This window comes from Carlito syrichta, unplaced genomic scaffold (genome assembly GCF_000164805.1).
Source record: "Carlito syrichta isolate Samal-C Ts95f unplaced genomic scaffold, Tarsius_syrichta-2.0.1 Scaffold303517, whole genome shotgun sequence".
In the NCBI taxonomy this organism is placed as follows: Eukaryota; Metazoa; Chordata; class Mammalia; order Primates; family Tarsiidae; genus Carlito; species Carlito syrichta.
In genome coordinates this window covers 260,686-279,479 of record NW_007247613.1, presented here as the reverse complement: position 1 = coordinate 279,479, position 18,794 = coordinate 260,686, and the positions used below count along the sequence as shown (strand labels likewise).

The 18,794-nt window shown below is 34.1% G+C and overlaps 1 protein-coding gene across 2 annotated transcripts in view; it reads left to right on the top strand.

Annotated features, from left to right (window-relative positions):
- The window catches only part of LCORL (ligand dependent nuclear receptor corepressor like), a 196,765-nt gene that overhangs the window by 72,816 nt on the left and 105,155 nt on the right, over positions 1-18,794 (top strand). For both annotated transcript variants that reach the window (XM_008058624.2, XM_008058623.2), the window contains exons 3-4: positions 3,070-3,149; positions 4,098-4,227. In XM_008058624.2, the coding sequence (XP_008056815.1) occupies positions 3,070-3,149; positions 4,098-4,227 (210 nt within the window). The remainder of the gene's footprint in view (positions 1-3,069; positions 3,150-4,097; positions 4,228-18,794) is intronic.

The window sequence follows — 18,794 nt, the reverse complement described above, 5'->3', positions numbered from 1 at the left end:
TCCGTACTATGGTTTTCTGATCTCAAAATCTCAATTGGATAAAATGGTGGGAGCCAGACTTTAACTACAAGAGTATATATCCATGGTGGAAAAGTTGACCTTTGTCAGTCATTTACTATCAGTTTTCGTTATGGCATTGCCTTTTACTAATAAAACTGTTCCTCTGGGGTATATAATTTAACCATCTTGGAACTATAGCTTCATATATTAAAATTTTAAAAAGAGAGATAACTTCTTTTAGAGATGGCTACCTGATTTATTGTCAAATTTTGTTTGAGAGATAAAATGAATGTCTCTTATTGCAGTGTTTGTTTAATTTTTAATGACATGAAAAAATGACCTGGGGAAAGTATAGAAATCTGGCCTAAAGTTGATTTTCCAAAATCTGTTGTTCCATATAGGAAAAATATATATTCTATCATCATTATTTGGACTCAAAATCAAAAGTTGATGTAGAAAGTGCAATTATTAGATATTTGTAAATAAAGCTAAACATTTTGAACTCAGCAGAATTTAATGGCCTTTATGCATTCAATTGATTATTCAGTGTTATTCATTTAATTATGTGTATATTTATTTTAATTGACATTTACTTAAACTCCAACTGAAATAAGTGACATAATCTCAGCATACAACCAGCAGTTCTCTTAATTAATCCAATATTATTGTCCCTTGAGTCAACATATTTATCACTGAAACTTCATGAAACCTTAAAAGTATTCTTCAAAAATACCTCTTCTCTAGACATAGCATCTGTTTTTCAAAAATTCTTTCAGGAGACTATGATTTTTTTTTAAACAGTAAGATTTTCTTGACCTATTAAAATTATGTTATGCTTGGCATGTGAATCATGTTTTTGGTACAATAATATGCTGCATAACAATTCCAGAATCTTTTGCATGTTTATGAGTGACCTGGTTCATCTGAACTCCAGGCTGTGCGTGGGGATACTGTCTTGTCCAGGTGAACTTCAAATCCCAAGTTCCACTCAAGTTGGGTGGTGAATCTCAAGAGAACTGAGGGAAAATGTCACATTATCACTACTCCTCCATTCATTACATTGATCAAAGGGCTTAGTTTCCCTAGTACGAGACACTGCACAGTCCTGTACTCAAGATTGTGTATATATGATTCTGTTCAGTGAGGGGGTGAAAGGTTGAAAACAACATAAGTGCTACAGTTCTATGTGAACTAGGTTTTTAATTGTATAGATTGCTTAAACTTTTTGATTTGTCAGGTTGCTTACAGAAAGTGACCAATTTTCTTAAGCAAATAGGTAATTTAAATTGTCTTAATGTAGACTAATCTTATTAAATACACATACAATGGTACAGGATTAAAAATAATGACTGGTAATTCTACCTTGTTTATACCTGGCCTTTGCATGGTGTTTTATAGTTTATAAACTATTTTCATATTTTTTCATTAGATCCACAGATAAGTTAGGTGATGTGATCCTTATTTTACACATAGGTCATCATAAAACTTTGGAATTTAAAAAGGTTACAACTAGTAAGTGAGATTTCATCTCGAATTTCCAGAGGATTCAAATCCAATTCCTTTCCACTACTCTGTACTGCATTTTATGTTCATTTTTTTCTGCCCTTTCCAAGTTTATGTAAATATTAGTAATATATGTGTGTACACTGCAGAAGCCAAAGGGAGATATTACTACACTCCTTGTATTCCAAGAGATTGTATTTTCTTCTATTCAATATCTGTGTTTATGGATTGATTCAGAAGGTTCCTAGGGGCTAATGCTAACTAGTATTTGTTCATTATCATTCCAAAAAAGGTAAACTTTATTTTTGTGTAGTTTAGCAGAGGCATGTACTCACCTTCCATATATATTTCAAAAGTATAAAAGAAAATTACTGTGGTACACCAGTATTTTTCAAATTATTCATAGTATAGCTGCCTCAGATGATAATTATTTTATGTTTGAAGATCTGCATATGAACTTACTTGGGAAAAGAAACTGGGGAAGTTTCCACTGCAAGAGTTAAATTTGAAAATCACTCTATACCAAGTATAGTTAGGATAAAAAAATATTATTAGACCTTAATAAAATTTGTTTAGAACCAGGCTCGGTGGCTCAGCCTGTAATCCCGCGCCTTTGGGAGGCTGAGGTGAGTGGATTGCCTGAGCCCGCGAGTTCGAGACCCGCCTGGGCAGTGAGACCTCATCTCTACAATAAATAAAAAAATCAGCCAGGCGTGGTAGCATATGCCTGTAATTCCGGCTACTTGGAAGGCTGAGGCGGAAGGATCGCCGGAGCCCGACAGGTCGAGGCTGCGGTGGCCGGGAGCGGCCACTGCACTCCAGTCTGGGCGACAGAGTGAGACTCCAACTCAAAAAAAATAAAAAATTTGTTTAGGAGAAAATGTTTTTGTTTTTCAGAGCTTCTTTGATATATTACAATGTTGGATTATAAGGAATACTCTTCTGGAAAAAATACAAGTTTTATATTGAATAATATATCTCATTTATTTACCTGATTTTTATTCTGACTGTTGCAACAAAGTCCTTGAACGATGTAATAAAAATCTTACCTGACTTTTGAGCCATGGATTTCTTCTTGTTTTGGGGGGCATCATTGTGTTTTCTCAAATCTATTGACTTTTCTGGTGCTTTCTTCTCCTATTTCCCTATTTTATCTGGTCTTTCATGGTGTGCCAGATTTATTCCCATTTCCCCATCTCTCCCTCTTCGTTCTGACTTCCTTCATAGCAAAAATAAAATGAAAGGGCAATGATTTTCCAAGAAGGTTAGATGATACTTAGAATCCCATTGTTGTAAAATTGTTCTTTTATAACCAACTCATTGTTCTTGTTATTTGGTCCCATAATAGTGCAGGATTACTCTTCTTACTAGCCTTCTCTGTTTCTTTTCTAGATGTTATCAGTTTAATTTTGAAGTTAGTTCTTCTTCCCTTACTGATGTTAGCTTTTTGTTGTTGTTGTTGTTGTTGTTGTTTTTTAATTATATGAGCCATTGCTGTGGAGAGTGGTAATTTTATTTGTTATAATAAAGTTAGTGTATTTAATGAATTTTTTCCCTCTTTTAAAGACTGTGAACCAGAAGAGCTGACTGACTGGTCTATGGATGAGAAATGTTCATTTTGTAACCTACAGAGAGAAGCAGTCAGTGTAAGTGTTAGTGCTGTGAAATTATTTTTTAATTAATGCACAATTGTAACACAGTTCTTTTTTTAAAAAAAAAACAAACTTAATTTGTTCAAAAATTTGTGATTCACAGTGGAAGTTTAAATATTTGATTTTGGTAAATGAGTATTTTAAAGTCTTATATTAGACATCTAACATTTAGCTTAACTTGTAGTTTAAGATCCTAGAAAACTTGTCCTTTTTGCTTATTTGTTTCATATATCTTTTTTACTGTTCCCTAGTCAGGAAGTTCAGCTCAGGTCTGTAGTGTATTTAGGTACACAAGGGTGAGCTTGGGGGCCTAGTTTGGTCTGAAACCACCCTACACTCTGATTTCTTAGGTATCAATAATAGGGGATAATGTGCTATTTTTTAAGCCTTTCACTTACTCTTGAAGTCTTTTGGATATCATAATTATCTCTGTAAATGATGAAATATTTAAGTGTGTACTGTATTTAGGGCATAAGCTATGCAACCAGCATCTTCTTGTGTGGTGGGAATTCCTGATTTCTTTTCTACTGTTGTGAGAAGGGCTGAGAAGAAATGGGAACTTGAGAACCTGTACCGATTTTGGTCAGATTAGTGGGTAAACATATCTACTTTGTTGTTAAACTCTCTGATAGGATTACATTACTGGCATGCCATGTAGTGAATTTATTCAGCAGTATATTTTACCTGTTCTTCCTTCTTCTTCTTCTTCATCTTTTTTTTTTTTTTTTTGACTATAGTTTTACTAAGGAATAAAGCTATTTTGGCCCTCTGTCAAAGCTAAATTTCTTTTTTCTCGATTCCTATTTTAATTTTTTTGTTCCCTTTATATAATTTGATATAATTTAAAAAGTAGAACAAGTGAGTATTTAGAGCATTAACTTTGTGCCATTTTCCATGTTCAAATAAATAGTGATTTTCTGTGTTGTTTTCTTGTACTTTTAGGATTGTATACCATCTCTTGATTCTTCACAGTCAACACCAACGGAGGAGCTATCATCTCAGGGCCAGTCCAACACTGAAAAGATTGAATGCCAAGCAGAAAATTACCTAAATGCACTCTTTCGAAAGAAAGGTAATATTGGTATGCTCTGTCATTTAAAATGTGCAATAGATACCTAAATGTTTGAATTTTTTCAGATACAAGTGTACTTCATTCTTGATTATTTCTTTCTTTATCCTTTTTTTTTTTTCATATTTCTAGGGACAGTAGAATTCTCAGTCACTCTAGTGCTAGTCTTATATTAATTAGGCATTCCTTTTCAGCATTCTATTCTCAAATCTCTCCCTGACTTTATCATACATTTTCCTTTTAAAAAAAATTTTATGCTTCTGGTCTTCCTTATTTTATTGCTGTTCTCAAGGCTTCAAAAGTTGTTTGATGTTCAGTAAGTTATAGCTATATAATATTACATTGCTAAGCAATCCTTAATAATGTAATAGTGAGATCATTTATCAGCCTAGTTGGAATATATTTGCTGGCTTGCTATTTTAGTACTTATTTGGTAACTTGAATATGCTTATTTGACATTAAAAACTCAATGTTCTTTTTTACTTATTTGTTTAAATTATTCAAACTAAATAGTTCTTGTTTCACTTGTTCCCTTACTTGGCACACATATATCAGGCAGAAGTAGTTTTTATATTTTAGTTACTTGGGAAAATAGAAATATAGAACCTTTTATTTTTTGTTCTTGGTTGTTCCCACAGTAGTAGAGTATCTTATTTTTACACAGTTGGACTGTTGGAGTAAGTTATGGAGTATGTTTGGGTTTGGGAGATTATCCCATCTCTCAGCTTCTAGAGATTGAGAAAACATGACCATATTGTCATCTAGCTGTTGACTCTGTTTTACTCCTTTTGGAGTTAGATACCACCAGTTATTTTCTATTAAATTGATAACATTCATGTTTTAATCAATGATGGTGAAAATGGTCCATGCCTTTGAGAAAGGAGTGTTTTGTTTAGCCTTAAGTGTTGTAAGTTCTTTTATGTGTTGAAATATGGGAATCCTCTGATTAGAACAATCATTAATGTATTCAAAGCCCTAAAGTCGAGAACTGTATTTTTTTTTTTAAGAGCATGGGACTGAAAAACTTTTCCTGTGTGCTGCTAAAGTACTTAGTATTGAGAAATTTGCATTATCTTTATAAAACAAATTATTTTTTCAAAATTTTTAGTTTAAGCTAATGTTAAAAATGTTTTATAGCCGGATGTGGTAGCATGCACCTATAGTCCCAGCTACCCAGGAAACTGAGGTAGGAGGATTGCTTGAGCCCAGGATTTCGAGGCCAGCCTGGGCAACATAGCAAGATCCCATCTCTAAAAGTAAAAATGAAATTTTTACATGCTTTCTTGAAGAACTTTATAACATATTAATTTAGAAAATTTTATTCTACTAGTATTTTATACTTACAGGAAGGGATATGCTATCAGACTTGTATCACTAAGAGAACTGGAAGAAGTATACACATTTACACACATACACACAGTAAGTCTTATTTACCTTGAAACTCATTACTCAGTTTTCTTTTAAATCATGTGTAATGGTAGTAACTCGAATTATCAATAATAGTCTTTTTTTGATAGTATGGAGTTAGCCTGTGCTCCACTGCCCTATTAAGAGTAATCAGTAAAAACTTGGTACTATTTCAGCTAATTCAAGCATCTGGGTCTCCAAGAGGTCTCCTACCAATGGTTGGGTGAGTGTTCTTGGATATTTAGTGACCTCTCCATTTGAGGATTTCTTGGTTTTCTTGAAGATCTTTTGAAAGATAAGATTACAACTTTTTTTTAATTAAAGATTCTTCTTAGTGTTTTGCTTTATTTCAGATCTTCTCTTTGTGAATTTCTTTATTTGTAGTTCATCATCACATTCCAGATTTAATTAAACTTAAAAGTTTTTCTATTTGTTTACTTGGGTTTGTTTTTACTATTTTTAAATTTTTTTTCAGTAGAATCATTTTAGAGATTTCCAATATGGTCTGACCAAGATGAGCTAGAAGATAACAGTATCTTTTAAATGGCCTTAGCTTCTTTGCTGAGTTTGTTTTTGGAGTTATACTAGTTCCTCTGCCTTGTAGTAAAAGGCAAGAAATATGTTTTTAAAGACAAAAAATACTTCTGAGTCTTTGGAGTAGCAAATAACATGTTGTTGAAGCACCTTTTTAGTGCAGCTTTTGTTTCCTGAAAATCCTTAAACTTGGTCATTTTTAGGAATTCTTGTTATTGATGGTTTTAGTATTACTGATACTTTAAATCTATTGCTTAGTTTGAGGAACATATGCATATTGATCATGTTGCCAAAACATAAATAAATCTTGTAATATTCGTATTAAGTTTATTTAGTTGTAGTTGTGTTTCCCAACATATGCTTTTTTGGATGGTGGTTATGATTTTAAAAAAGCTATTATTACTGAGAATATTACTACCTGGGATAACGATGATTGATGTCATCAATTATGATTAAGCACTAAATCCTTTTTATGCTTTATTTCATTTAATTCTAAAACAATATTATTGAAGTAGGTACTGTTGTAGGAACAATGACGCTCAGAGAAGTTAACTGTGTTATAAGAGTTTGAGCCCTCAAGAAATTCAAAAGGTGAAAAGTGTTCTTCATGAGGAGTACCTATATTCTTTTAAATGCTAAATTGAAAAAACTTCTCATTCTCCACTATTTAGCAGCCCAGAATTAGAGTTATTTGAATTAGGCAGACTAAAGAGAAGCTATGCAAAATGCTTTATGTTTCTCATAGGTTTCTATTTTTCCTTTATGTGAACTGTGGACAATTGCAATAATCAGTTCCCTTATATTGCTTAATAACAGATAGATTGCAGGAATGCCACTGGCGTTAGACCTTCTCAGTAATGGAGAAAACTTATTTAAACTAAATACACCTCAAGCAATTCCTGATATTTAGACACAAGTCAAAAATACTCTCAGTATTGAATAGATCAAATGGGAAGGAGAGGATGTTAGAATACCAAGGTGAACTTTTAGCTAGTTTTGTATATTCTTTAGAAATGTTTCAAAATTGAATTCCTTCTAGTGGCTAAAGTTAACTAGAGTGCTAGAGTATAATGGAAACTCCATAATATCAGGGACTTTGTTTATCGCAAAATTCTTAGCTTCTAGGACAATACCTGTCATATCTTAGGTCTTTAATAAATATTTCTTAAATGAATGAATGAATACTAAGGTAAACTATATCCAGGTATCTTCCAGTTTCTCTTAATATTCAGTGGGTTTTGTACTTCATTTGCTCTATTTGAAGAAGTAAATTATTTAGCATGTGCATATAGTTTGCCTTTCCCTGTTTAGTTCTTGCATATTATTGTGTATAGTTTGAATATCAGTCAGTGTGGGACGTTTATGAACGTAGGCATATAGATATAGCATGCCTTGTTTAAAGCTATCCCTATGACAAAGTAAATTATTTTGGCTTTTATCTTCACATTCTCTGTTCACCTAAAGTGTGTAAGTCATGGGCTTGTGCTTCAGAAAGATATCTCCATATGTTTTTAAATTGAAGGCTGCTGGACTTGGCTTAATTGAACAGATAGTATGCAAGTAGTAACTGAATTACCCATACTGCTAAACATATGTAAAAATAAAACCTTTCTTCGTTAAATTATAGTATGTTTTTTCTGCTTTATCTTTTACCCCTACACATGCTTAGCATTCATGCAACTACTATTCTGGTGTGTTCTTTGTTTGTTGTTTTTTTTTTCCCAAAGACCTTCCTGATGAATTTGCAATTCGTTGAAAGCTTCTATTAACTGACCCTTTTTTCTTAAATTAATTGATAGCCAGATTTTATATATAAAATTTTCCATGCCTTTTCTGAACACAGGGCTCTTTTTCACTCAAACTTTTATTGATTGTGCAGTATACTGTAGCATGATATAAATACTAATACAGTTCACCAACCAGTTAGGATATGACTGATGATAAAATACTTGATTTCTTAGAACCAGTTAGTGTTAATCATTTAGGTTGCTTTTCTCTAAATGTATCCTTCAGTGACTGTAAATTTGACATGATTCATTCAGGCCTTGTTTGTTATACACGTGTTTCTTTGTGGTATTATTATAGTCATAGTTTGAATTTCTCTTAGATGGATGGCCCTTTTGAAACTCTCAGGGAGCTCTATGTTAGTGCCATAAAATAATTTATATACCATTATGAATTGTATTCAGAGGTTTTTCTGAAAATACTTTCCTTCTTTTCTTACCAGGTGCCTGTAGGATTTTAATCAAATTCTAAGAACACATTGCAAATTAGAACTGAATTGAAGATTTTTGTGTTTCTGATAAAATCACCATTTTACCTACAATACCATCCACAGAAAGAGTTAAAGGAAACCTGTTAGATCATTCATTATCACCCAGATTATCTTCCTTTGCCTTTTGTGTGCCCTAATTTTACTCAGTCTCCTACTACTTTATAAGCACCCAAATTCTTTCTACTGTATCTTTTGGGAACTGTGATCGTACATCAGCAAAATCCTTCAGTCTCTTCTCTGAGTGTTCCCTTTACTTTAATGTTGTAATTGAAACCTATGGATTTATAAAGGATGCTTTTACATCCTTCTCACCTGCTGATTGTTTTTAATTACTTGCTTTATGTTATACAAGTGGGTGATAAATCTCGCAACCTCCAAGATCTTTTTTTTTTAATTTTTTTAATTTTAAAGATGTAGAGTACAGTTCACCAAGGTCTTTATGTTTGTCCTACCCACTCAAAACCCTGAGCTTCTTGAAAGCACATGACATCAAAATATTCCATCTACATTACCATGTTGCAGATCTCTCCCAGTCTTTTCACTTTCTTCTTTCTAAATTCCATTCCCATCATAGCTCATGTTGACCTCATATTCTGGTTGTTACATCCAACTCTCTGACCTCTCAGCTACTTGATGTCTTCATTTCCAATTATCTTCTTCATTCTACTCTAGCCACCTTTTTTCACATCCTGCACCTCTACCTCCCAAGTCTAATTTTAACATCTCTTTTTCTGACTACCATCTTATTCCAGTACTCTAATTTCAATGTTTTTTTGATATGTCATATTTGTACATATCTGTGAGATACATGTGGTATTTTGATATCTGCAACAATATAATAATCAAATTAGGGTATTTAGAATATCTGTGCCTCAAACATTTATCATTTCTTGTCGTTAGGAACATTTCAAGTCTTCTGACCATTTTGAAAAATACAATATATTGTTGTTATATTTTACTGAACATCAAACACTAGAATTTATTCCTTCTATCTAACTGTGTTTATACACATTAACCAATCTCTTCTTCCTCTTACCCCCACCCCGCCTTCCCAGGCTCTGGTAACTGTCATTTTACTCTCTGCCTCCGTGACATCAACTTTTTCAATTCCCAAAATCTGAGTGAGAACATGTGATATTTGTCTTTCTGTGCCTGGCTTATTTCACCTAACATAAGGCATTCATTTTGCTGTAAATCACAGCATTTTATTCTTTTTTATGGCCAAATAGTATTTCATTGTATATACATATTATCTCATTTTCTTTATCCATTTATCCATATCCATTGATGGACTTTTAGGTTGAATTCATATCTTGACAATTATGACTAGTAATGCAATAAACATGAGGGTGCAGTTATCCCTTTGATATGCTGATTTCTCTTCCTTTGGATAGATAACCCAGTAATAGTATTGATGGATCATATGGTAGTTCTGTTTTAGTTTTTTGAGAAACCTCCATATTCTTTTCCATAATGAATGACCTAATTTATATTCTCACTAACAGTTTATAAGAATTCTGTTTTCTCCACATCCTAGGCAGTATTTGTTATTTTTAATATTTTTGTTAGTAGCCATTCTAACTTGGGTAAGGTAATATCTCATTGTGGTTTTGATTTGCACTTCCCTAACAGTTAGTGATGTTGAGCATTTTTCCATTTGCCTATCGGTCATTTGCATGGCTTCTTTTCAGAAATGTCTGTTTGGATCCTTTGCCTACTTTTTAATGGGATTGTTTATGTTGGTCTTTTTTGTTAACTTCATTGCAATCTTCTATTGACCACATTACTTTTAACTGTTCATTGTCTCTTCATGACTTTACTTCTCTCTTTACTCAGATGCTGTGCTTAATCACTCTGATCCTTCCTTCCTTCCTTCCTTCCTTCCTTCCTTCCTTCCTTCCTTCCTTCCTTCCTTCCTTCTAGTCTCACTCTGTCACCCAGTCTCCAGTGATCCTTCTGCCCTGCCACGCCTGGCTTTTTTTGTTGTTGTTGTTTTCTTGATTTATTGTAGAGATGAAGTTTCATCAAGTCGCCCAGGCTGGTCTCAAACCCCTGGGCTCAGGCAATCTTCTTGCCTCTACCTCCCAAAGTGCTGGGATTACAGGCATGAGCCACTGTGCCTGGCCCACTCTGATTATTTTTCGTACAAAATCTTAACTTTTTCTTTTTCATATTTGCCTCTCAAAACCTTATCTGCATTTTAATTTAATTCCTAATTTATTACACACTTTCCCTGAAAGAGCTGAACTTTAGGATAAAATACCCAATCATATTGTTCTTTTAAGTCTCATTATCTAGTCCCTTTCCTCTCTTATACATAGTTATTTTATCTCTCCCTTAAGCCTTCAACAGCTAAAAATTCTCCTGTCTTTTTGAAGCACAGTCACCTTCTAACGTATTATGTAATTTACTTCTTATTTATTATTTGTTGTCTGTCTCCTGCTAAAATGTTTAGATTCTTGGATTTTTTTTTTTTTTGAGAGCAGGATTTACTGAGAGGACAGAAAAACTCCCACAGTAGGAGGGGACCCGAGGGAGTTGCCCTAGATTCTTGGATTTTAGTTAACTAGTATATCTCAAGTACTTGGCTCACAGCGGGTATTTACTAAATATTTGTTATTGTCTTAATTTTCCTATCTCCACTTTCCCTTTTCTTTTCAACCCATTTCAATTAGACTTTCTTTTCTACCATTCCACTAAAATTGGTTTTTTATCAATTTTAGCGGTAATTCCATCTTATCCTGTTCAAAGCAGTGCCAATCAGTTCTCATCTTATTCAGCCTTTTAGCATGATTAGATAGAACTGATCATTTTCTTACCTGGGTTTCTGGAAAATCATATCCTTCTGATTTTTTTTTCCCCCTTTTTCACTGATGACTTTTTTCACATGTTCCATTTTGGTTGTCTTCTTGACCTTTAAATGTTGAAGAATCCCAGGTGTTGGTCTTTATAAAATGTATTTCTTATCCATGACCCTCTTTCTTCCCTAGGAAATGTGAAGTCTAAAACCCTATTCTGCAACCTAGGTTCCTTATATGAGTAACCTATACTCCCAGTTTACCTTGACTAGACACTTCACATTAAATACTTGAATAGCTTGCTTCTACTTTCAAATACTAATTTTTTAGTTGACCATGCAGGTGTTGATATTTTCTTGACTTTACCATAGCCCTCCACATATTTTATCTTTTCAGTGATTTTCTTTTTAAAACAAAGTCATTATTTCCTTACTTAAAAAAAATTTGATATTCTGTTGCTGCCTAGTATCCATAATAGAGGCATAGTAAAATTCAGTCATACTTACACATACCCTAATTTTCTTGCTCCTTCCCGTTTCCTTTTTTGCTTGATAAAGACCAAGTCATCTTTTTTTTTTAAATCACATTCTCACTCTGTCACCTAGACTGGAGTGCAGTGGAACGCCCATGGCCACTCTATGGTTGACCTAGTGGGCTCAGCCTTCCAAGAAGCTGGAACTACAGGCATGCGCTGCCACATCCAGCTAATTTTTTGATATATTGTCGAGATGAGGTCTCACCAAGTTGCCCAGGGTGGTCTTGAACCCTTTGGCTCAGGCTATCCTTTCGCCTCAACCTCCCAAGTGCTGGGATTATAGGCTTGAGCCAACACACCTGGCCTCATCTTTCAAGGAAGAAATGTTTCACCTTCTCTGAGCTTTTTTCTGTTTTTTCTTTTCACTACTTCCAGGCAAAAATGAAAGATTCCTCCTTGGATTTCCTGTAATACACTGTATATGCAAAATGGAACAGGAATTAAATATGTCTGCCAAAAAGAGAAAGGATAATAGAAAAGTAAAAATCTGTCTCATGGGTGCATCTGTTCTATTTGGTCAAAGTACACATTAGAGGGACCAGGATATGGAGGTAGATATATGAATTTACTGTTCCTAATTTTTTCTTATTTTAAATTGACAATTTATTATGGTATCAATTTATAGGATACAAAGTGATTTATGAGTACAATGTAGAATAATTAAATCAAGCTAGCTAGTACCTCCATCACCTCAAGTACTGATCATTTTTTATAGTGAGAACATTTGAAATTATTTTCTTAGAAATTTTGAAATGTATAATACTCTATTTTTAACTCTATCATGTTGTACAATAGATCTGGAAAAAAACAACAAATCATATTTCTCCTGAAATTTTGTACCCTTTATTCGTATCTTCCCTTTTCCCCTCCTCCTGCCAGCCTCTATAACCACTATTTTACTCTCTCTTCTTGAATTTGATTTTTTTGGAGTCCACATATAAGTGAGAAAATGCAATATTTATGTTTCTGTGCCCGGCTTATCTCATTTTATAGTATGTTCTCCAATTTCATCCATACTGTTGCAGATGACAACATTCCTTGTTAAGTAAGGAAAAAAATAAGGCTGAAACCTATTCTTAAGTAAGGCTGAAAAATATTCAACTGTGTGTATATGTGTGTGTGTGTGAGTATGTGTATGCATGTACACACCGTATTTTCTTTATTCAAGTTCACCTGTTGGTGGACACTTAGGTTGATTCCATAATTTAGCTATGTGAATAATGCCGCAATGAACATGGGAGTGGGAGTGCAGACATTTTTTCAACAAACTGATTTCACATCTTTTCACTGAATTCCCAGAAGTGGGATTGTTGAATCGTATGGTGATTCAACTTTTAGTTTTTTGAGCAACCTCCATACAGTTTTCCATAATGGCTGTGCTAATTTGCATTCCTGTCAGTGGTGTACAAGGGTTCTCTTTTCTCCATAATTTAGTTTTCTTTTAATAGGTCTTAATTTCTGCATGCCATGTATATTGTAGTAATCTCTGCAAATAGAGTGTAATTCCCATGTTTAAAAGGTGTGTTGTTTTATAATAGACAATGATGTATGAGGTTCAACACTTTCAATGATGTAGACTGTACTTATGGGTGATTTCAGAGATTTTTAAGGATAATTTTGACTCTATAGAATGATTTTTACCTTTCTGTCTTAATTTTGGATACTATTCTGTCATATCCCCTTAAGAGTATTGATCTTAGTAGATTCCTTAAGTGACAAGAAATATCTCAATAATATTTTCAGTTCCTTGTATAAGCATTTATATTTTGCATGAAATTTTAGTCAATAACATAAAACAAAAACAGATACTCTTCAAAGTGTGATATATACTTGTTTCTCAATATATGTACAGTTGAATTATGTATTTGAGGTATAAGTGACAGGAAAATGGAATCTTTTTTTTAAAAAACTTCATGTTTATGCACATCACATGCGTGTGTGCTTTTTAAAATAACATGGCTCAAACAGCCTAACAAGTTTTAGGACATCATTCATAGCTATATGGTTCAGAAATATTGGCCAAGAGGCCAAGAGAATAAAGGGGGAACCTTCTCAAAAGATGATGCAAAGCAGTTTCCTGGTCAACATTCACCAATGTTACTGTATAAATATGATGTCCTAACATTTTGCCCTATGAAATAATGTTTCTGAGGTGAGGGTTTTGTTATTGTTTTTGTTATTTGCGTCAGAGTCTCATTCTTTTACTTGGGCAGAAGTTCAGGGGCACGATCATGGCTCACAGCAACCTCAACCTCCTTTGCTCAAGTGATCTTTCTACCTCAGCCTCCCAAGTAGCTGAAACTATAGGCGTGTACCACCACGCCTGGGTGACTTATTTTTTCATAGAGACAAGGTCTCACTTTGTTGCCTGGGCTTTGGTCTCAAACTCCTGGGCTCAAACTATCCTCCCATCTAGGCCTCTCAAAGTGTTGGGATTACAGGGGTGAGCCACCATGCCAGCCAGGTGAGTTTTTTTATTTTGTTTTGTTTTGTTTTGTTTTGATAGCAGGATTTATTGAGAAGACAAAAATGCTCCCACAGTGGGAGGGGACCCAAGGGGGTTGCCCGGTTTTGTTTTTTAGTAAGAACTGATATTTGCATGTTAATTCAGTTTTCCTGCCTCAAAACTTGTATTAGTGTTTAGAGGATGCTGTGAAAACAAGGGTTTTGGTTTTTTTTTAAACTTCTTGGAAAATCTTCTTGTCTTGAGGTCTGCTTTTCTCTATTATTTCTTTTTAAATTTTGGTCTCCTTAGTCTTTTAAGTTCCTCAGTTTTTTTGTTTGTTTGTTTTTGTTTTAAATGAGTGAGAGTCTCACTCTATCTCCCAGGCTAGAGTGCAGTGAGTGGTACATAATGGTGTGCCCACAGCCTTGACCTCCTGGGCTCAGGTGATCCCTCTGCCTCAGCCTCCTGAGTGACTGGGACTACAGGTGTGCGCTATAACAACTGGCTCATTTTTTGATATTTTGTGGAGATGGGCTCTCAGTATGTTGCCTAGACTGGTCTAGAACGCCTATGTTCAAGCAATCCTCCTGCCTCTGCCTCCCAAAGTGCTAGGCTAAGAGACGTGAGCCACTGCACCCAGTCTCTTCATATTATTTTATATGTTTTAAATTAGACCACAATGATTAGTTTGTATACTTTAAAAATTGGTTATTTCTGTCATTATGTACCTAAAAACAACAGGTTGTTAGATAAATTAAGAATGAAACTACTGGGACAATTATTTCACTTAGTTTTTTAAAGATATGCTTGATCAAAGCATAAATATAGAAAATTTTCATTGCCATTGTAAATAATATGTCCAAAACTCAAATCCAGAATTCTCAAAACTATATCTCCTCTTCATATTTTAACTTGATTTATACTCTGCCTGCAAATTTAAGATGAATTAACATGTAAATATCAGTTCTTACTAAAAAACAAAACCGGGCAACCCCCTTGGGTCCCCTCCCACTGTGGGAGCATTTTTGTCTTCTCAATAAATCCTGCTATCAAAACAAAACAAAACAAAACAAAACAAAATTAATGTATTATCAGAATCTCAAATTCAGGGCCTCTTAAGGAAAAAAATAAAACTTTTAATGGTTAAGGAAATTAACCAAGGACTGAAACATTCCAAGTGGTCCTGAACTTGAAAAGAGAGAAGAGAAAGGGTATGTTGCTGGGTCAACTGGTTTGTTTTTTTTCCCCCCAGGTAAGTTTCTTCAAATAGTTTAGTTACATGGGTACTAAACTCTAGTGTAAAAACAACAAGAAACCCTGAGTTATAAGCCAGCCACTGAACCAATCTACCATTTCAGCTGTTTTATAAAAGATTAAATTTGTCTCATCATAATTTTGAGTTTGATATTTTCAGTTTCTAGTCTCGCATAAAGATTGGTTTTTTAATGTATTTTTGCAATAATGGTACTTTGTTAAACATGTTCTAATACATGAGTTTTCCCTTCTATTTCTTTTAATCATGTGATGTAGTTACAATTCTGCTTTCAAGAATTACCTAATCTTGAAGGCATTTTGAAACCTCAGTGACTGAGTAATTCTTTCTGGATACCTCTTTACTAAAATATTAAGAAGTCTAGGATTCTTGAAGCTGGTTTGATTAAAAACTATACTTGTGAAATGTGATTAACTCATTTTCTATATTATTATTTCACCATTTTTACCTTACATATAATTATTAACTGTCTGCTACAGTTTACTATTTGCTATTGGTTATTTGTATAGTGTATCTACAGTCTGCTCACACTGTTTTGTAAAGTTTGTTTGTAGACTTTCTAGCCTCTAGAACTATGAGAAACAAATTTTTTTTTTTAATGAACTATCCAATCTAAGGTATTTTGTTACTGAACTAAAGGCAAATGCTCTCTAAAATAGTGTGTACATGTAGTCAGGAGTTATATAAGATATCCACTGAAGTGCAGAATTTCTATTTACATTAATATATGTGTTTTATAAAATAAAGATTCTCAGCAAGGCATAGTGGCTCATGCCTGTAATCCCAGCACTTTGGGAGGCTGATATGGGAGAACCACTTTTCTCAGGAGTTTGAAACTAGCCTAGGCAACATAGTGAGACCTCATCTCTAAAAACAAATTTTTTTTAAGATGTAAAAATAATGCTAAAGATGCTCCAATTAAAGGAACCAAGACTCCGTGGAGAAGTGGTTGTCTCCATGGCTGAGGCTAGGAAAATACAAGGTGAGCTTGGAGCATTTTATGTTGCAAGAAAGTAAGGAAGTGCTCAAGAAAAGCAGATGGCAACATAGGAACCATCTGAAAAAGCTCCTGCTGGCTAAAGTTGCAACAATTTAGTAACAATAGTTATAATAATAACATGAATTATAATCCATAGAATAAAATAGGTATCTATGTTTTCAATACTGATATAGTGAATAAATAAATAAGGAGGAAAGGACAGCTCTTCTTCGTAAAAGAATTTCAATTAAAAAATGAAGAAGGAATGAAGGAAATAAAAATCACCCTTAGAACACCACGGTGATAATTTTTGCCTCTACTAATGAATGATAAATTTAGTAGGAGGCGACCCCTTCGGGTCGCCTCCTACTGTGGGAGCTTTTCTGTCCTCTCAATAAATTCTGCTTAAAAAAAAAAAACTTCAGTGGGCAAAAGTTTGAGGAGATACAGGATATTTGTATGGTTTAATAGTATCTCTTCCATGATACTAATTACAAAGAGAGAAATAGTATGGTTTAATAGTATCTCTTCCATGATACTAATTACAAAGAGAGAAATAGTAATTGGCAGTGGAGAAACTCAGCAGACACCAAGTTAACCATGTGATCAAGATTAACATTAACAGTAATATGACATCTCATGTACTTCCTGTTATGATGCACTGAGACAGGCACATCACTTATGTGGAATTCTTGCCAAAAATCATAACTTTGAACTAATTATGAGAGACCATCAGATAAATTGAGGGACGTTCTACCAAATAACTAACCATTACTCATCACAAATGTCAAGGTCATAAAGACTGAGAAACTTTCACTGACAAGGGGAGACTAAGGAAACATGAGAAGTAAATGCAATATGAGATTCTAGATTGGATTCTGAAATAGAAAAAGGACATTAGTGGAAAATGTGTATTTCAAGTAAGGCCTAAAGTTAGTTAATAGTGTCATACTGGTTTTAATAATTGTACTGTGGTTATATAGGATGTTAACATTAGGAGAAAACTAGGAGAAAGATATACAGGAAGTCTTTGTATTGTTTTAGAAACTTTCCTGTAGTCTAAAATTACTTCAATGTTTAAAATCTTTCAAAACAATAAAAATTAAAAATAAGTTAACCTTCACTAATTTTTAAGGTATAGACTGACAGTGGCATAGCACAGATAACCTTTGTTACACAAAGGAGGCCATACTATTCTGTGGGTGGAAGAGCGAGAATTCAGTTCCTCAGGCAATGAAGGATTGATAGTGGAGCCCTTATTTTTTGATTTGCATTCATAGTGTTCTGATGTACTGCATTTTATATGGCCCAGTTAAGTGCACATACATATTTATTGTGTGGCTTTCTAAATGAAATCTAAAAATTACCTGGTTTTAAAAGATTCAGTTTATTTTTACTTTGGTTTTTAGAGACAGGGTCTCGCTCTGTCCCCTAGACTGGAATACGGTGGTGCGCTCATAACTCACTCCAGCCTCAAACTGTCCAGGACTCAAGCGATATTCTTTCCTCAGCTTCCCAAGTAGCTGGGGCTACGGGCGTGCACCATCATGCCGGGCTATTTTTTTTTTTTTTCCACTTTTAGTAGAGACAGGGTCTTGCTGTGTTACCTAGGTCTGATCTCAATTTCCTGGCCTTAAGCAATCTTCCCACCTCAGTCTTCCAAAGTGCCAGGATTCCAGGCATGAGCCACAGAACCCAGCCAAATGATTTCTCAAGTAACGAGCCTTCCTCCAAGTTTATGCTGTTCTTTAAGATGTTTGGCTCATAAGAATAGTATGACTTTGCAATTTATATATAATACTTATATTTTTGAAGTACATTCCCAATTTTAACTAATGAGATGACTGTTTGACAAAGTTCAAAGATCTGTGCTCCAAAGATATATTTTCTTCTTAGAGACTTCGAAAGTCCAGAATCAGTCAGCCTACTTAAAAAGACTGTGTAACTGGTAAAAGATGTAATAGGGAAAACTGTAGTCCAGGGGAGTTGGAGTTTTGCTTTAACAAGTCTAAGAGATTCATAGATACAGTGGTCAGTCGTGGCTTTAATAAATGAGGCAAAAAAAAACCCCAGGCAAACTGTGGGCAGAGGCAAGGGTAAGGAGGGGAAGACTAAATGTAGGACTGAAAAGAAGATACCATGTCCATATCCTTTTTAAAGGAAGACCATATAGGTAAATAGCTACATTAAGCTTTTACAAAAACCTAAAGTAAGCTGTAAGAAATGAAACCTAAAAGTATATAGCTGGGGTGCAACAAGAACTTCCTTTTTTGATAATGGCATAGATTCTTGTGATAACATAGTTCTATCCTCCTTCCCCTGC